The 21,270-nt window shown below is 39.0% G+C and overlaps 1 protein-coding gene across 1 annotated transcript; it reads right to left on the reverse strand.

The window, feature by feature from the left end:
* Nucleotides 1–7,595: 7,595 nt before the first annotated feature.
* igsf5a (immunoglobulin superfamily, member 5a) lies at nucleotides 7,596–21,064 on the reverse strand. The gene is made up of 9 exons (XM_017490047.3): nucleotides 20,727–21,064; nucleotides 19,248–19,328; nucleotides 15,863–16,174; nucleotides 11,782–12,072; nucleotides 10,896–11,027; nucleotides 10,245–10,269; nucleotides 9,986–10,068; nucleotides 8,723–8,790; nucleotides 7,596–8,619 (listed from the first exon to the last, which is right to left on the reverse strand). The coding sequence occupies exons 2-9, from the start codon at nucleotides 19,291–19,293 to the stop codon at nucleotides 8,515–8,517; spliced, it is 1,062 nt and encodes a 353-aa protein (XP_017345536.1). The 5' UTR covers nucleotides 19,294–19,328; nucleotides 20,727–21,064; the 3' UTR covers nucleotides 7,596–8,514.
* Between the last annotated feature and the right edge of the window lie 206 nt (nucleotides 21,065–21,270).

The raw sequence follows: 21,270 nt of genomic DNA on the forward strand, positions 1-21,270 counted from the left end.
TACAAACCCACCAAAAGTCCTTCCGGTTGTTCAAAATGGCCACCCTCATAACGTTCCAGAGTTTAGCTACGCTAACGGTATTATTTTGGTCGTGTTTACAGATGACGGGAAGTCATACTACGTCCTAAATCACCTCTGTGGGACATCACAGAGGAAGTGGAATGCGTTTCAAGGCAAATCTTTAGGCTGCTGTGAAGATTTTAAGCGAGACCGGCTTTCATTTCTTGCTAGCTACGTTAGCCTTGTAGCTCCAGGGTGAATCTCAAGAGGCGAACGTCAGACATCCGTCATGTCTTGGCTGAACGCTTGCGAAGGCCTGGGAAAGTACGAATTTAAAGGCAGGACGTTTTCTGTCATCTTCAGGATAGAAGGATTTACGTTAACGTGGAAAAATTGGTGTTTTTTTTTTGTCTTAATAATGTCAGAGAAAGAGAGACTGGTGAGGAAACGACTCTTTATAAGTGTTATAACGTAAGACAGAACAAGATCTAGTGGACGTAACACAACCTTTAATGTAACTATAAACTGATAAAAAGCTTGATGTGTCGCTAAATTAATAATCAAATATTGTAATCATTGGCAAATTTCTGTACTAGTAGAATAAAGCACTACTTTTCACTCTTTGACTATTTTCAGGGTGATGAGAGTAACCTCACTTTGCTTCGGGCTTCATCGTCACACCACCCCCGTCGTTGCTTGATTATTTTCCAATAACAGCATGTTCTGAAGTTAATGAATAATTAGCAATAAAATAGAACATAAAGTCTGGAAGATAAATATAAAGTCTGGGGGGGGCATCTGGAATGCTGATTTGAGAAAATTTCTTTCTTTAACGCTGATGACCAGGATATGTGACGTAACCGGCTTGAAATCCGTTCATTACGGTCCTCATATTGGCAAACCTGCCGGTCGTCATAGAGCTCTAACTGAATTACAAGCCAGCAAATGATTCCAGCTCCTCTCAAATAACTAATTACGTGATTAAGGCCTACTTTTCTGGATTATTTTCCAGACGTCCGTCACGTCGACGCGTACTCAGGCTGTCAATAGCGAGATCCATTACAAAAGATCCTATACTGATTTATTGTTCAGCACTGGTGAAGAAACTGCAAACACTGAAGCAGGAAGAAGAGAAAACAGGCTCTGTTTATCCTGGAATCAATGAGCTTTGTGTTATATTTAGCATAGCCGGCGCTAATTCTGCCTGGTGACAAAGCTCGGCGGGTGATGGTGTATTGCAGAGGAGTTTTGGCTCTGTGAAGCGAACGGCGGTTTTATGAATTCGCTCACTCCACTCACTAACACTGCGTTTATGGACGAGACTTCTCTGTCTTTATTAATAGGTTTCAGAGCAGCAGGGAAGATTATGTAAAAAAAAAAAAAAAAAAAAAATCAAGTATCTAATATCTATCTATCTATCTGGCTAATAAAAACTCTCAAATGCCTTATCGTGTGCAAAGTAAAAGCACTGGAGAGTTTTACGTAATAGCCAACAGCACAAGGTGATGTATTTTCCGTTAAACTCGACAGCTCTTACATTTCACACCCTTTATATGCCTCACTATCTTGATGCAGCCTGATAGGTCCTTGAATAACATCCGCACTATTTTCCCGTACACACCGTAGACCTACTGTACATTCGATCATTTCTGCTGGAGTGCGCGTCATCAATCGCCTTGCACCAGATTGTTTTTAAAGCAAGGTGAGTTCTGGACTTCCTCTGCAACGTGTCATATATTTAATTCATATGCCAAATTAGTCTGGGTTTACGCTCCACGTTTAGAATACAGATCGCTGAATGTAGTTACCGCCGGGCATGTTCTGTTATAAGCTCGGTAAATAAATCTGAAACGCTGATCAAACATTTATGAACGGCATTAACGAGAACGGAACGGCCCAGAACGGAGCGCTGCTGTGCATCTGAGTTTAGATTAGCTCAGGATAAATCACTTGTCCTGAAGTAGCCCTGTGTTCATACGGTGTTTTGCAGATTTTGTCTTTTTTTTTCTTTGCTCGAACATGCCTGATCCAACTAAACACCTGCCAAACAGGTATGTCTTAAGTCAACGTGGGTGTGTTAGTGCATCGTGGGTGTGTTAGTGCATGGGAAACACTCAAATGTGCTTCAAGGCACATCTTTTAGTCCATTCGAGGAGTCTGAATCGGAGCGAAATGGATTCTTTTACCATTTGGTTTCACGATACGCATAATTAAACCAACCAGAAAGCAAAGAAATGTTGGCTGTTTATGGATGAAAAGGTCCTCATAAAATATGGCAAGTGTACGTACACAGAAATCACGCACTAGTCGTATGGATGAGAGAAAACATAGGTTCTGACACGCACTCGTGGACTTGCCAATGCTCCTGCTTCGTCTAGGGTGGATCCCTGATGCCGTCTTGACAGCTCGAAATGTCTTATTACTCTCGAAATGTTGTTCGAAATGAATTTAACGAGGAGAGGAAATTGTTTCAAATCTGTTCCTTGTTGGAAAGTTCGGCAAGTGGCCACGTGTGTGACGTTAAAGTCTCATGCACGTTACGCACTTCCGAACCGTAAGTGGAAGTCAATAAGGCTTATTGAAACCCTGGCGGGGGTGGCGTGTCCCAATTAGTTCCTAGCTCCCTAGTTCGGGAATCAGTATATCGTGTACACGAGTTGGGGCGCTGGTAAGGACCCTGGCTCATTACACGTTGATACACCGATGACTCGATTTCTCGGCGACGTGATTACCTAACCGTGTTGTAAAACATCTCGAAACATTAAAAACATCATGTCATGTAAATCTGTTCGCTTAATCAGACGTGTTTCTGTCATAGTACTTCAAGTAGAATCGTAGGCTAGCTAGTGGATTTATTATTTTTTTGAATCATTGAATACTTAAAAGTCGTTAGACTCAAACTATCCATAACTAGAACGTCAAATAAAGTTCAAAATGGTACTGTGGGATTTTTTTTCAGGGAGGGAACGTTTCAGTGCACCGGAAGGAGTTTGCGACTGAGACAGCCCTTAAAATGGCTACTGAACTACTGAAATAGGGATCTCATTGAGACATACCCTTGGTCTTTTCAAACGCTCTGGTGTGTATATATGATTGTCATGTAATTTCTAGAATTGGGCTCCAGGTCCGGGATAGGCTGCAGGTCCACTGTGACGCTGATCAAAAAGCGCGTAAGGAAAATGAAGGTGAGCGACCTTTTTACTACATAGCTAATCGAATAATTACATTTCAGCAAGATCAAACTGAACTCCACAGAAATCGACACTGTGTTCCCAAAGACTGCATGCTATGGTGTTGTACACCTGTTTATTTATTGAATAATTGAATCCGAGCTTTTCCTGTTTACTGTAGTGGCGTTCTGTATCTTTCGACTTTGCCTGGCCTTTCAGATAAGGATGTACTTCATTACCGCTGAGGATTATTTTTTTGCAAATAAACACAACCATCTCTCTGACCTTCCAAATTGAATTTAAAAAAAAAAAAAAAGCTAATTAACAAAGCAGCTTTAATTTAGTTAATTAGACCTTGTGGACTATAGGGCCATACTCTGATGAGGGGGAAAAAGTGTGGATCAGAAAATGGAAAAGCTTCTTCAATCCAAGAGCCCTAATAAATCACCCTAACATAGCTGTACAACTTAAAAAAAAAAAAAACGATCATGTATGTATTATTTTTCCAACTTCAGGAGATTTATTCTTTCCTGCTAACATGTTAGGCATCTCACTAACAGCGTAGTGGCAGGAAACCGTCCACATATGGCCAATGCTGAAGAAACCCACTGTATGTTACATAAGCTGTTCTTTCTTCGATGTGTAAGAGACGTAAAAAGCGGGAGCACATCAGCTGCTCGGCTGTGCGAGACGCGGACGAGAGGAAACCGCGGCTCATAACAAGCCACGGGGGAATCGCTGCCAGACTCCACACGGCCATTAACTCTGCTTTATTTATTTATCTATCTGTTTATTTATTTATTTATGAGCCTTCATTATTTTGTGAGATGAAAGTATGTTCATACTCATGTAACTAGCACATGGAGGGCCTCTTCTGCGTACGATGCTTAGCGCTGGAGCTCGAGTAATATTAATGCACGATACCACTTGTAAAACAGAAAAAAAAAAAAAAATTGCAAAAGCCCCTGAGTCAAGAAGCTTCGGTTTAATATACGGCTTTGAAAAGCTCTTTATATTCTGGCTGAGCGAATAATGAAACTCAATTAGAGGCGATCGTATCTCCACCGTTAAGGTACTCGCTTAGTAACTGGACGGTTGAGGGTTTAAATCTGAGATATACACATTAGATTCCTAGATAAGCGACAGTGTGTGTGCACTATTAAAACCGCCAACACGGGCCTTTCAGAAGTATGTATTTAAACGTGTTTTTGTTTAAATGTTACTGAATCAGAGATATTTTTTCGGGTTTTTTGTCTGCGAAAAAATTTAAATCCCAGAGTTTTAAGTCTACAGCAAACTATAACCTCATACGCTACATTGAATACATCTTTAACTGAACTTCGTCCAGTAAATAGCCTAGCTAGCGACTAGCTTTAGGCTGTGTTCACTTTCAAATTACATTAAACCGTACTGTTTGTCTTTCAATCTTGCATTATTAAGATATTTAATAATAGCCAAGAATACGAATTACTACACAAATACGAGATAACTACTTAACTTCATTTTACCGCTGAAGCCGCCGCCAATTTGAGCGTTTCCACATGATGTTGCGGCTGTCATCTGGTACAAGTCGGAGCTCTCAGAAAATTCCTAGTTTCCAAGTTGAAATTACGAGTTCTATGAGGACGTGAACACTTTTTACAAGTCAGAACCTCGTAATTACAACATGGCATGAACGCAGCTAAAATATAACAAAGCTAGCTAATGTTCCCAGAGGAAGCACACGCACGAGCTAATGCTTATAAAGTTACTCTTAGTGCTCCAGAGAACAATAGGAACAATTATAAATATCTTTTTATAAATAAAGTACTTTTATTTTATAAAAGTGTGATATAAATACCATCCTTGCTCTCGTTCTCTTGTTAGCAAACCGTTATATCTGGGATGTTTTGCAACACTGTTTACTCTTAGTTCTTTAAATCATTCAAAATATAGAAAAATACACATTTTTATAACTTAACCTCAAGTCTATAACAAACTATAACCTCATAAGCTAAACTGAGCTACTAACTAGCTATCTACCAAGCTAACGAAGCTAGCTAATGTTTCTAGAGAAAGGGAACTCTTAAAGCAATCAAATAAAACAATATGGTGGTAATGGGATCTCATGTTTTAGGTGCATATTCTTTGTTTCTTTTGGTTTCTAACATGTACATCTAAAATCCAAACCCCAGACGAATGCTAGGCGCTTGAGGAAAACCTCTTCTCATATCTATGCTAGGATTAGATTCTGTGTCACTTTAGTTTTATTTTGTTTCTGATAAAAGCTTCCAGTTCATTGCTTACAGAATCAGGCTGGAGACAATTAATGCAGAAAGTCTCACACGAGAAACAGAAAACGAACAGCGGGGCAGCTGTGGCTGTTAGCGTTAGCGTAAGCTCATTAAGCCTCTCATGTCAGATCAGTCAGCAGAAACGGCATTAGACTGCCGTGATTTGTAGCCTGATCGGCCTCCGCAGTGAGAGTATCTCAATAAAAATCAGCAATAGAAGGAGTCTCTCAAAAAAGTAAGATAATTGGATTTCACCTCAATTTGGATGAAATCATCTGCCGAACGATTAAACATAAATCTTCGATGACGGTTCTAATCAAATAGCTTAAGTTATTAGCTTCTAACAAAGCTTTAACTCATGGTAGAAATGATAGTTTCTGGCAAGTGTATAGCCACAAGCTAAGCATTTAAACTGGTGAAGATATAAGAAAAACAATCGAGAGTGGAAAAATATAATTGGAACTATTTTATCATCTGAATCACGTCTAACGTCGCCTCCTGCTGGAGTCTGATGCCGGTGTGGATTGACACACAAATTGTGTGCTGAGGAACAAATTCAGCTTCAATATGGAGCTCCGACTGGTTTTAGCTCGGTGTATTTTTATACATAACGGTCAGTGCATCACTCGGTGTTCGAAACCACATCAGTGACTCTGTTTGAAATCACCCCATGAGGTCCTAATGTTTGTGATGCATTTTTTGGAAATATTTAATTAAATCAGAGTATTTAACTGGAACATATTGTACCATGGTAGACTAACAGGGCAGAGGTACAGTAGGTTTATTTAGCATACAAATTGAAATGATCCATTATCCAAATTTAAAAATGTAAAGGCAGGGAAGAGTTCCAAACACGTTCAACAATTAATAAACACGGCCAAAGGAGAAATCAAAGAATAAACAGATTTTTAAAAATATGCGTGAGCCAGTCAGAAATAACAAAAGGATGAGAACGTTTCGCGTGGCAAGACTTAGCAATGAAATTGATGACTTGGGATGTTTAAGTACTTAAAAACAGGGAAGTGAAAAGGTTATTAGAGGTCACACTAAAACTCTGAAGACTGCAAACTCTGCTGGCGGAGAGGAGAATGGTCCTGAGCTCCCCTTACGATAGTACTGAACAATTTATCAATGGTTTGTCACTACAACTAAAAGCGATTAGCGCTGCACAGTTCATGTTTAAGAAATGAGAGTAATCTGCTTGGATTCCCTTCATTTGATATGAATAAAATATTTGTAAAAATTTAAAAAGGTATTCGCATTAACCCCAACCCAGCCTCATCTTCCATGTCTTTTCACACAACTTGTTGTTTTTTGGGTTTTTTTTTATTTTTATTTTTTTTAGAAAGTAGAGAGCGTCCAATTAGCTCTTTTTATTTAATTAAAACCTTCAGAAAAAAGTACAGAACCCAAATTTCAATTCTTCTTATAGTAGAGGGAAGAGTCAATGCGAATAAATCCAGAGTTCTTCTGACTGATCACCTTTAATTCCATGGTGAAACATTTTTATTCCAATGGGCGTGGTCTCTTCCAGGTTGACCCCGCCTTGATTTACAGGACACAGTGGCTCACTGAATGGTTTAAAATGATGGAAATCATACATGCTATGGACTTTCTTACTCACCACATCTCAACCAGTCGAGCACTTTTGTGAGATTCTGGAGTGGTCTTACCATAACCATCATCAAAATGCTTTTCCATTTTTCCAGTCCGGTCCAGAATTCTCATATAATTGATGCCAAGATGTTTTGAAGGTGTTTTGGTGTCTCATGGTGGCCTGACACCTTAGTAATGTACTTAATGTTTAGGATCGAGAGAGAGAGAGAGAGAGTATACTGTATGCTAATGCTTACTTAATGAGGTGGAAGTTCCTTGGCCGCACTGAATTCCATCCTCGTTTGTCATTTTTACTTAAACAGTCATACTAGAGATGGGCATCATTGCCTTGAAGTAATGTGTTTGGCCCACAGGGAATAAAAAAAATCCACAAGTTCAGTTACTTGAGTTTGCCTAATGAAGCTTAATGCACCACATCAAATGGTCATCAGTAAAATTACTCCGTTGACTAATTCGCACCAGGAATTAAGCTGAAAGTTTCATAAGCGGTGACCGCCCATGATTGCATCATCAAAGGAAGATAAATACACAGGCACAGTGTCGACACAGACTCGTTCATTTTATTGCATGTAGAAATTTATCTATTGACGTTATAGTGAACGAACAATTTTTTCGATTTTTCCACCATTATATTTGGATCCATCTCAAACACCAGTGAAAAAGCTGAGTTTTAAGAAGTACCTAGTGTAGAGAGAATGTTTAAAAAAGTGCATCACAGAAACATCACTCCTGTAGCTTATTCAGGTAGATTATTAGCAGCTAGGACACTGTATGAATAAACATACTCACATAAAAGCCTGAGAGAAGGACCTAGGATACGGTTCGAGCCTTTTACTGTATAACAAAGGTCTGTAGCAATTGGAGAAGGTGGTCATTTGTTTTTCATTTATTAACTCCGAATCTGAATATGTCCTAGTATAGCTAAATTAATGCTTTGTTTTATTACCCAATCATATAAATGTTCGTTTATAAACGAACTCACTGCTCCTTTTTCTGTGACACTGTATCCGTTCTCAAAAACCATAATGACTTTGAATAAGTCTTCTAAGAGCTTCAAATGTTCCTTCCAACACCTGATAAGAACACTGACCACAATTGTCGCTTCTGATAAGCAATCTTACCACTGTTCTGTGTTCATATTCACGGAAACATGAATTATTATCACAGTTCTATTAGAAAGCCTCCTTTGAACTGTAACTTGAAGCAGCGTATGCGATCTGTGCACGTAAACAGGTCATCAAACCTCGTATGCATCTCATATAGCCCTTTTTGTACACCATGCAGTTATGAAACATTTTCTGACATTAAATAAAAATATATACTTTACATAGAAGTTTAAAATACATATGCTTGTATTATCAGTGCACGATGAACATATAATATAACTTACGCAATAAGTTAAGACTTCTGTACGTTGTTTTGAAAAAAAATTAAAAATTAAGCTCTTGGTCCATTTACACGATAGTCTGATGTCTGTGTTTTTGGAGCCCGGGATCATCGAGGGAATAACCGTCGTAAGAAGGACCGCTGGAGTATCGGCTAGAATTCACCTCAGGAATCTAGAAGGTAAGGACTCGACATTAGCACAGGACTGATTTTGATGCATTCAGTTAAGAGTCGTGGTATCAATTGTGCACATGTACATTTATTTTGCACTGTTACCTGAATATTGTTGAAATAACTGCCTCGCTGGAAGCCGCCGATGGTGTACACCCCGTCAAGGTCAGCTACTGTAAAAATATTCAGATCGAGTCATTTCTAAAAATCCACAGTTAACACAAAATACAATGCAAAATATGTCAGATATCGTATTATACCCCTCTACATCGATCAGCCATTAAAAATAAAACCTTCAAAGTTGATGTGTTGGAAGCAGATAAAGTGGGTAAGCGTAAGGATAGATGACTCAGGGCATCTCCAAAATGGCAGGTCTTGTAGGGTGTAACCAGTATGCAGTGGTTAGTACCTAGCAAAAGTGGTGAACTGGCGACAGAAGGCAAGCTTGTGCAGGAAGTGTGATGCTCTGGGCAGTGTTCTGCTGGGAAACCTTGGGTCCTGGCATTCATGTAGATGTTACTTGATGTTACACGTACTACCAACCTAAACATTGTTGCAGACACCCCTTCATGGCAACGATATTCTCTAATGGCAGTGGCGCTCTTTCAGCAGGATAATGCTCCCTGCTTCACTGCGGTTTGAGGAACATAACAAAGAGTTCAAGGTGCTGACGTGGCCTCCAAATTCCCCAGATCTCAATCCGATTGAGCATCTGTGGGTTGTTCTGGACAAACAAGTCCGACCCATGGAGGCCCCACCTCACGACTTACGGGACTTAAAGGATCTGCTCCTAACGTCTTGGTGCCAGATACCACAGTACACCTTCAGAGGTCTTGTGGAGTCCATGCCTCGACGGGTCAGAGCTGTTTTGCTGGCACAAGTGGGACCTACACAATATTAGGCAGGTGGTTTTAATGTTATGGCTGATCGGTGTGTATAGGCTACTGATCTGTTAGATGTAAAACTGATTTATCGGAAACTAGAAAGCACAGAAAGAGCATAAAACGACAGAGGGTAAGCACATTTGACCAGTGGATTATGGGAAGAACCTGATTTTAGAGACGGATTTTAAAGACATTAACACTAGGAAATGTTCCTGAGAAAGTTTTGCAGCATCTCTTCAACCAGGTTCGAAACGTTTGATTTTAAGTAAAATCGACTTATTCGTGAAATACATTTTGTTAGTGTGAACCTGCTTTCCACCATTTTCACCAAATTACAATACCATACTTGCTAACTAATTCAATAAAAGAGGATTTTCATGCTCGTGATTTGAATCTCTGCTGTATGACCAGAAATGAGAGACACGTCCATCTCCCTGTGGCTCCTGTGCATTACAGTGCGCCTGTGTATGTGTGTGTGTCTCACCACTGGGACTGTCTTCAACATAGCCAAAGTTCTCCCGTACCCGTCCTCTCTCAGTGTATGCGGCTTGCGCTACAGCGCGTGCTCTACAGGGAAAATCAAAAGCTTTTAGCAGGTCACTGACACGCAAGTGAGAAAACAGACACACCCAAGCACCAAGTCAAGACATGACAATATATAAATAAGTCTCTGCAGATTGATACCAAACTTTCATTCATATGTTTTGTGCTTCAGATTATCATTGTGCGTTCAGTGTACATACCTCACTTCATCCTGATACCTTGATCCTGAAAAGCAGGAACGTAAGAGTTAGCTTTTTGTATCTTTTCTATCTAAACACAAAATAGTTATAAAAAGACATAATGGCGCCCACAATCTCTCAGAAAACTGTACTGTGACACAATTCAATATTATCACAATATCGGTATTATCGTCATATTGCCCAGCCCTGGTGATGATGTTATATGGGAGGGCTAACATCTAATATCTATCAATGGTTCGAGAACAAAACTATCAGGTTTGAGCAAAGACGTATCATAAATGGGCTAAAAATAAATCACGCATTGGGTGTGTCCCTCTATGTAATCACCTCGTGGATCTACAGTCTGGACTAGAAAGAAATCAGCCCCAGGATCACTTCTCAATTGTTCTTACCATTTGTGACTATTGGTGATGGTGTTGCACTCTTGGACTTCTACAGAAGTCCAAGACATTTAAGCAAATAATGTGATGTGGACGCCAAATATTATATTATATTATATTTAATTATAGCTTTATATCTCTGAAAGGCTGGTAAAAGACAGATATAGAGTGCTAATCTAACTATAGCCCTCTTATACTGAAGGCCTAACTGAAGGCTTCATTAAACTTTTATTATCCATTGTACATTATGAATGACAGGCAGCGAACTCACTCTTTTTCCTCCGCCTCCTACAGCAGAAGATGATGCCGATGATGAGGAGGACTAAAAGTGCGGCCAGGCTGAAGGCCACGGTGATCGCTATTAACACGGTCCGGTCTATGGGTAGCGGCGGCACGGCCTTCTCTGCAACACGGAAATAGAAATATTCACGTGAATAAATTCAAGCAATGTAGCTAATTAGTTATGCTACGTGTTCATTTAAATTGCCTTTTGAGATGCATGACTGAATATTATCTTTGTTGTCACATGCGATATTGTTATCATTAGGCCTCATTTATCAAACTGGAAGGACTGTGAAGGAATTTATTCATAAATTGTTCACAAGAAATACGATGTTCATGAAAATCCACTTAGTTTGGAAAACACCATTTGTGTTCTACAAGAGCTCTGTGAATTTGTAAATTGTACATATAATGAGACTAATCTCAACCTCATTTGACTGGCTCCAAATCGAAGAGAAAGTGGTTCCAAAACAAGTCCGTAAATTAAGACGAATAAGGCTCGACATTTCACTAGGGAAAAAAGTAATGGCACCCTGCAAATGAGGAAGATCTGGTAGCTGAAGCATCCCAATGGCTGTGCTGCGTTAATAGATATTTATCTTATTATATTGTTTTCTGCTATCTGTAAGCTTTGCCTTTTATGGACTTTTGTAGGTGTGATTAAATGTAAATCAGCTGTGCCATTTAACACATTTGGTAGTTTACAACTGATTGGCATTTACCAACATACATACATTACTACGAAAGATCGATAAACGAGGCCCGTCGTGTTTTTAATATTCATTATTGCAAGTTAGAACAGTTCGATGTAAAAAGATTCCTTTGTCGGTTCCTATTTTACATCGCATAAGCCTGTACGTTGTAACGTCTCTTACGGACGGTCAGGAAGACGGTGCTGATTTCAGGCGATGGGAGAGTAGAAATGGTCGCCAGACAGGCCACGGAAACATTGCTCTTGGCGGTGATTTTGAGAGTGCTGTTGGAGTTCATGAGAGTCCCGTTTGCCACCGAGCTCGTATTATAGAGCCCTATATCCACCAGTGTGCCGTTCACTGACCAGGAAAGCTGCGCTGCAGGTAACCAGCCTGCTGCCAGACACTGGAACGTGACCTGATCTCCTTCTGTAGCTATCCGGTTAGACCAGGTAATCGCCACTGTGCCATTCTCTGAGGACAGACACACATTAAATAGGCGTTACAGTGTATTAGTTCTTCATTTACATTGAGTCATTTGCAGGATTGGCGACCGAGAATTAGTCATAGCACAAAGCTGCTAAGGAAGCCAAGAACACCAACTGTTTTGCTCGTTTGAAACACAAACGCAAGCCTCTGTTAGTAAATCAGCTTACACATATTTATACCTTCACAGTAATAACTGCAAATATTCACAGGAGCACCACGTGTCCTTGATGTCAGTTAGTCAGTAACGGCCATTTAAAAGGGTTCTTTGACGTCATTTTTATTTCAGCCTAAAACAGCCCTACAAATTACAATGGCATGTGTGCCCCCATGTAGGCGTAATCACTTTAGGATGGACCACACTGCAAGATTTAAGTCTTTGGTGGAGCACAGCAGGGTATACATACACAAACTAATAAATGAGCTAACACAGAACAGGTGGATACAGCCAGGTAACAAACCAATGCCATAACAGGGGTGAAGACAGAACGGGAACAGAAACGATGGCTCGTGAAATTGTAAACAAGCACACATGATGTGAACCCAAAACAAAACAAGACGGAAAAAAAAACATTTCTTTTATACCACAACAATTTGTGAGCAGTTTTAAAAAAAGAACACTTCATACTTTTTGTCTGTTTATAGTTGCATTTAATGTTGTGGCTTGTCCATAGAATGAAGCACAAGTCAAGCTTGGTCCTATTATTGCCTCTGTTGTTTCTCTCTCTCAAAGCGCTGGTCTTTTCCAATAATTATTAGATTTAGATTACGTGGCACGTCCACCATGCAAGTCGTTGTGAATGAGCTGTTATAAAAACAATAACACGATACAATAAGCATTTATATAAACCTGTGATTTACCTTACAGCCAGCACTACTGTAAAAGCTGCTGTTAAAAATTAATAATCAACACCTTCTGGCCAATCAGATTTGAGAAACAGCACTGTGATATATAACCTATAATAAAACACTGGTGTTCTAAACTGAAATGTATTGCACAGCACTTTCGTCAACGCAAGTTTTTTGGAAATGTGCTCTATTAATAAATCTTACTTACTTACATACAAGTAACCTACTTAGTATTAAGCAATCAGGAATGTCATGGAATATTTTATTTTGCTTTGTTTATGTTGGTTGCACCTTGACTTGTAAACAAAAACCCTGGCGAGCTCACGTCTCAGTGCTCTCGCATGCGACAGTTTCTTTCCTGCTCTTGTGTACACAAATCACAGCATGTTGCGCTCATATTTAAGGACTACAACCACTGATACCGCTCATATAGTATGACGTGGTATCAGATGTTGGTATCAGAGCAAATATGAGTGATTGAGCACAATAGCGGACTGTCACGCGAAAGCATTATCAATAAGGGTGGCTGTGGCTCAGGTGGTAGAGCGGGTTGTGCACTAATCATAGCGTTGGTGGTTCGATTCCTGGCCCACGTGACTCCACATACCGAAGTGTCCTTGGGCAAGACACTAAACCCCAAATTGCTCCTGATGGCAAGTTAGCGCCTTGCATGGCAGCTCTGCTACCATTGGTGTGAATGGGTGAATGAGAAACAGTGTAAAGCACTTTGGATAAAAGCACTATATAAGTGTGCCATTTAGTATAGATGTGTCAGAGATATATCACAATACTGTTAAACAGGACAGTGTACGAAGAACTATAATGTGTGACCACAAACAGCTATTTTCTCCAGAGTAAGCGTGATTTCCCAGAAGATGCCGGAAAGCGCCGAGTCATTTAGGAGCACCAGAGTAATACGTTTTTAACGAGAATGATTTCAGGAGCGCGAAACGGCGAAATGGGTGAGAAGAAGAAAAAAAAGCCACAACACACACTATACATCAATAAACAATCAAAGCATTCCAATACGTGTACAGCATTGCTCAAGAGCTACATCAGCGCTCAGAGATTTTTCATTTCAGCTCCACACATGACTGAGACGAGCTTAAGCTACACACGCACCACACACAGTTAATATGGCACGCCGCACTGAGCATTTGATTAGCAATGAAAGATCTATAAGCATGAAAAGATACAGTAGGCCCACTGTGAAGAATTGATTTTTTTTATTTTTATTTATTTCATCACTCAGAAAAAAATCCAGCTTTCGCAAATCGCATTTCAAAGAAGAGTCCATCATTATACGTTAATATAAACTCCAGATTTAAAAGTTTAACTTTGCAAAAGAGAAACATTTTTTTAAATGACCATGATGCTGAGATTTTTTTTTTAATCCCCAAAACAATGGAAACCATCACAGAAATTCGAACGGTTTCCACTACAAATACCATTACAACTCATCTGCTAACCATTAAAACCATTACCATTTCTTGTCCTTAATGGTATCCACTAGACATAATGTGCCACCAGTAGAAGACGACAAATTACCAGTAGAGACCCACAGGGACCATTACAGTCTCTGTTAAAACCAATACAATTCCCATTATAACAATTACAAATTCTATAAGGGTTTCTATACTTTGTTTGTTTTTCAGCAGGGTCATTTTATATATATATATATATATATATATATATATATATATATATATATATATATATATATATATATATATATAATTATCAGCAGCTGCGGTTCCTTGCTTATTAGCGTGTCAGTTGTTAGCTTAGGTTGTTAATTGTTAGCTTGTTAATTGCTAGCCTGTTATTAGCTTGTTCAAAGCTAGTTTGTTGTTGCTTGGTAATAGATAGCTTGTACTGTAACTAAAACATTTGATTTACAGATATGTTACTCATTTGTTCTTGTATTTCCCATCCAGTTCCAATTCTGAAATTTACCAGGAGAGCCTCAAACTTTCTTTGTAAAAACAAGCAAAAATAAATAAATAAATAAAAAAGCCACAGAAATGCTATTTTGAAACATTAGGGAAATATACCAAATGCTATCTTTTGTCTTTAGCTGGTTAGCTTGTTTAACTGTCAATAAAATAATTGTTACATATAGGAACTATAACAATTTTTAACATATTTCATTCTTGGCTTGTTAACTGTTTGGGCTTTTAGCTTGTTAATAGTTAGCTTGTTAGCCTCGCGCTGAAATACTCAGATTCTTCATAAAACACAAACCTTTAAGAAAACCATGTATCCATGTAATTACAGAGCACCAGCGTACACACACACACGGATGAATAAAAATAAGTATTGAGTTTGGTCGTGGATCCTTTCCCACAGAAAACCCCAGATCTGTCCTTATTTAACTATGACCTGCTAAATGAAATCGACTCTTCGCTGCACCTCTGAAAAGAAGTAATGAGTTGGAAAATAGACTTCACTGGCAGCTAAATTAAGAAGCAGCTCACTGAAGATCGATACTTTTTTATTTTCTTACAGGTTATAGACAGTAATAAAGCCTTAGACGCAGTGAAGTGTTTAAGTGCCTGCAGTTTCTGTGTGAGCTTTTTCATTTCAGTGGAATCTTTCTCTCTCTCTTTCTCTCTCTCTCTCTCTCACACACACACACACACACACACACACGAGTGTCTTCACACGAATAATCTGTGAGGACTCATTTTTGTGTATAAACCTGTGTTCACACTAAGATGCACTTAGCCTAATGCTACGTTAGCTAGCTTGCCAGCAGGTTGAGCTAAAACTCTGGGTTTTAACAACACAACAAAATGGCTTCCTTGCTAGAATTCTGGTGGTGATGTTGCCTGATAAAGTTTGTAATTGTAGTCTTGTTGTTTTGTTGGATTCGCTTATCACGTAAACATTCATACAGATGTTATCATTCAATATAAATTGTACTCACGCTGGACGGTCAGTGCAGCGGACACCATCAGACTTTTCTCCACCTGACATCCCACGTTTCCAGTATCGTTTATTGTGGCGCCCTTGATCATAAACTCCCATTTGTAGTCTCCTGCTGTGGTGTAGTTTGTGGCAAAGTAGCGACTAAGAATACCGATCGGACCCACGTCCTCTAAAATATTAAGGACTAAGCGTTGATTCACTGTCCAGGCCATGACAGACCAGCCAGGCGCCGTCACGCTGCAGTTGAACTTGGCGTCAGTGTTTTGGAGCACCGTCTCCTTCAGGGGTACCATCACTTGAGCGCTCACACCTGGAAAAACAGAAAGAGTCTTTAGCTCTTACCACTTAAGTCCCCCAAGTCCATAATTATTAAAGACCATTTATAATGGCATTAAAAAAAATCATTTACACCATCAAATAATTGTTGGTGATTAAGTAAGGAAGAATTGACGACGGGCCATTGAATTATTAGACAATAATGTACACCTCAGATTGTCTGTCAACCAATCAGAAACGGGAATTCAACTGATTATAAAGTATGAATTCTTGTTTATTACCTTGTTAATCAAGCATAATATATTGTATAACAATAATACAACTGTATACAACAACATAAGCAAAAAAATAGTTGTTTTTTTAATTGTTAATTCAAATTGAACTCAATTCACTAAATATGTGAAGAGTTCATTGGCTGTAAAGTCCACTACCGGGAACACATTCATTCTTAGCTGATCTGGCTATTCCTGGAACCTCTGTTTCAGACTGTTAATGGTGATGATGCCATGAAACATCAATCCAGCAACTATATTTCACTCCATCCATCCATTTTCCATACCGCTTATCTTACACAGGGTCACGGGGGAGAGCTTGGAGCCTTTCCTATTCATCCCATGCCTTTCCCCCAACACAGGGGGGACAAGGCATGGGATAAATCACAGGATGCAGAACTAATCAGAACTGAGATTAGCCAATCAGATTGCAACTTTTCCAGGTTCTGAAGCTCGTCCTAGCTATTTGGATGTGAAAAAGGAAATCTAAGAAAATGTTTTGTCTCACGTACTCTGTGGGTGGAGACGAAACCGAGGTGTACCAAGGTGAGACAAATAATAAGTAGAATGTAGGCGTTGGAACGACTCGGAGTGTCCATTTTCTCACACTTTTTTTTCCTGTTAAAACTGCGAGTTCAGTGTGTTCGGATTCGAGCTTTAGAGTAGATTTAATGGTGTCTGTTACACTAAAGCAGAGCTAATGAGGCTGAACTTTGGTAGAGAGCAATAGTCCGAGCCATAAAGCTCACCGTTTACAAGTACATGTGTGTAAATTAGTCAAACAAAGTGACACAATGGGTGTAGCCGGGTTCTGTTTTCACTCGTCAGCAGATCTTTTGATCGTTAAACAACAAACTAGGCATGTTTGGTATGCACTCTGAGTATCGAGGTTTAAAGGCTAGAGTGAAACCTACAAATATCTGCATAGTAATATATAAAGAATGGCATATTCTGGGTCTGTTATGTTGTGGAGACATGTTTCATAGGAAATATGCTACGTGACAGGAATTGCCAAACGTAGAAATTTTCTGAGACACCAATCCTTGGCATATTTGTTTACCATCATGCTTGTAAATCCATATTTTCATGTGTGTTTTCTTGACTTCTGTTGTTCCACTGAGTCAGAGCTATTGACTCGATGTTGTTGACTGAAAAACTACCGATCGATAGGTAGTTCAGCGTGTCAGGAAAGCGAAAAATGACTAAAAAACAAAGTATTATTGTAATATTATGTTGCAAAATGAATGAATAAAAGAAAAGAGGATCTTGATTGGGGAAACCATGCTATATATCGAACAGGATGATGTCTTCCTGCATGTGCAGAGGTTTACCCACATCCAAACAAGACCATTTATGTGACGCATGACCAATTTTGCGTTGAAATTAAGCGCATTCGTTCATTGTGGCGATTTTTATCCAGAACCACCAAGCCGATTTGAGCCCGTCGAGCCTGTTTGACAGTCATGAGATTTGAATCTTCTGCTCTCGGCAGACAGCGATCAGGCAGGTGATGTGTGTTAGCTGCCCACTTCAGAAATGCCAGACATTTTCAACCAGGTGAGACCTTTTAGATTTCTGAGAGATCACAGCCCAGCACACTCCTCTACCTGAATATGCTTATATCACAAGGTATCATCACTGGCATGATGAGAACTATACGAGGGAAAACTTTCACATACACACGCACACACTTAAAGACAGATCACCAGCTGCAGTCCTGATTTCTTATTTTTTAAGTCTGTAATGCTCGACTGGGTTCGTGCCACGTTTCCTCCAAATACCAAATATGATAAACCGAAAAGTTGTAGCTATTTCACTCAAAATTGCAATTGCATGAAATTGTTTTGCACGGTCTTCCTCTGTGATGTGTGTTGGTAAACGAGACCTTTTAGCTGTACTCATGTTCAACTAACGTGAATCAAAGAGGGCTTTGGCTGAATGCGTGTCGTGATGATGTGTCTTGGACCAAATCTGCGGAAATTTCGAAAAATTGCAAGCTCCTCCGAAATTTGCTTGATTTTGCGTTCATTTCTCCGATTGCAAAATTGCTAAATCCTGGAGGGACTGGTTTTTATCTCTACTCAAGTATTATTAAAGTTGGATACTTGAAGTAAATTCACATCAATGTCGATGGAAACTGTGCACAACTGTGCTAATTTGTTTTCTTTGAGCAAATTTGCCATCAAATCTAAAGAAGCATGTTGCGCTAAGTTAGCATTAAGGTTGGTAAATTTGCTAGCTACTGTTGTTTTGTTTCGTTGTTAACTTAGCATCCGTTTCTACATGGTTGGAATGTTAATGAATGAAAAAAGTCAAGTCTGGATGGCTCAATCTTGATCAGTTAAAATATTTAGTTTGACTCTTAAATACTTTCACTCACGTACATTTTTGGGTCTATACTTCGACATGAATCTACAGTCTAGCGTAGAAAGGAATCAGAAAGATTTTTAGACTCGACAAAAGGAGTTTCAGGAGTGTATTCATAAGTCATGGACTGGAGATCTACACAAAAGCATGAAACATGCAAAATATTTTCCTTTAACTGGCCAAGAGGTCCAAAATTCCTACTGGCACCCTGCTGCCACTACATAAGGGTCTGTAATGGTAGCATTAATGTTGCAGAACATCATTCCTTAACTGGTAGTTCAGTAAAGCAACTTTTATTATAAAGAAATCTCAGAATACCATCTAAGATTTAATTTTGTTTTTGAGAAGTCTTCCTGTGGGCTATAGAACGTACACGCACGGGTTACACATTCTGTACATGTCTCGTTAATTAATTAAGGAGCCGTGAGGAAATAGAAAAACAAAAAACAATGAATTATGAATACTCACCCGCTGTGACGAAAAGCAAGACAGCCGCAACGGTGAATTTGTCCATGCTTCTTCAGAAGAGCTCATGCCAATATTCAAATCCTGAGAGTTTATAGAAACAAATTCAATGGGGGAAAATACTTGAATAATTGTACTTCATTACCATAAGTAAGTATTATATTGGAAGATTTACATATACTTCACTTAAGTGGTCGAGAAATTGAGTACTTGTACTCATTTCGCTAAGGCCCTCATCCAGCCAATCACTGTATACCGTATATCAATAGATCGAGCTCTGTTTACATTTCAGTTTAACATCTAAGTAAGGTCATCAATGTAGAAAACAAAATATCATTTTCAGAAGCATGCCAATTTAGCATCTGCCATGACCTATACAATGTGGTTAGCGTTGGATTAGCCACCGGACTGCTGTGTGGAACTTGAAGATGATGGCCCCTGCTCTACCTCAGTCCAACATTTCAATATGCTGAAGTAAGCAAAGACTCGTATACAATACATAGACTCATAGAGGTGTCTGCTTGAACTCCCTAGAAGGTATGAATTCCATTTCATTAGAAAAGGCTTGTTGAGGAAAGTTTTGCTACTGGGTATATTTAACAACGTTAGCCTGTTTTCTTTGCTAATGCCAGGTAAGACTAGCATCGATTCCAGTAGCTAACATAACTGCTTAGCAGCAAGTCAGATTCTTGCTAATGTTAAATATGGGTTCTTTTTTTTTTTTTTTTTTTTTTTTTTTACAGCATATTTTACTTCTGATGAGTTCATCCGCAAACTACGTAGCCTACTTTAGTCATGCTTATGGCCATCAAAGTTACAGAGATTGAATGGTGTTTTCAGAAATAAATTGCATAATCGCTTATAACAGGTTTAGGTAAGCAATAAAAGTTACTTTTCACATGACACGTACTTAATTTATTCAGCTACAAACATTAACTTTTTACTTTTGAACACATTTAAAAGTAGGAACGTTTTGACTTGTCCTTGAGGACATGTACTACAGTACATACTTGATTACATACTTCCACTTTTAACTAAGATTTTGATACAGTATCTATACTTTCACTTAAGTAAATATTGAGATTAATAACAAAGTCAGATTTTGAAATGACCTTAAAATTAACCGGTTAAATCCTAGTGGGTCCAGTCTTTGTTCTTGTAAGACAGATATGCTTCTAATTAGTTTAATATTAAACAATGGGTTATTTATGTTAGTTATTAAGAATAATCAATAAGGCAGGAGATTAAGAGGTTAATATAATCAGAGGTATGCAAGTTGGTTAGTCGACGAGGTGTTTTGTGGAAACGCACCATTGTCTCTTAATATGTAATACCTACAATAGGGATTACGTCATGTCGTAAGCCTTTAACTAAACTTAAGCTTCATTAAGATTTGGTTCAATATAGGTTTTTTAAAATATTATTTTCCCAATATTTATCCAACTTGGACCTTAGAAATCTCTTTAAACAGAATAGACTTACCCCAAAAAAAAACAATCCAGAGGATTATTTAGGAACAAAGGAGAGCCACGAAGAGTAAAGTTTTCTCCTTCTGACTCATATCCGAGCAGACGTGAAATAAAAGTTCTCCACTCGACTGCTATCATTGTGCCGAAAGGAGACCAAAGTCTAGCATTCTTCTCATCATGCACATGCAACAGGAGAGAGGTGTGATACCTGTTTTAACATCTCTGATTTGCATGCAGGCCGGGTCATACCAAAACTCGAGGGAGGAACTTGTGGCACGGCGATCACTGAAATGCCAAAGTGCCTGAGTAGCTTGTCAAGCAGTAAGATTACTTTGCACTCATGAAGTGTCGTGTTTCCTATAAAGTTTGTATAATACACCCTTCTTTGGCGTGTAAACACAGTAAACACTCGTCTCCCTGGCAATTAAACCCAACCTTATATATATGTGTGTGTATATATAGCACAGTCACGTGTACAGAAAAGATCATCAGCAGGTGTGTACTGGGGACAATATGTCTTTGGTATGAGTCAACATGATGCTATTGTGTGCTAGATG

The sequence above is a fragment of the Ictalurus punctatus genome, chromosome 16 (genome assembly GCF_001660625.3).
Source record: "Ictalurus punctatus breed USDA103 chromosome 16, Coco_2.0, whole genome shotgun sequence".
NCBI lineage: Eukaryota > Metazoa > Chordata > Actinopteri > Siluriformes > Ictaluridae > Ictalurus > Ictalurus punctatus.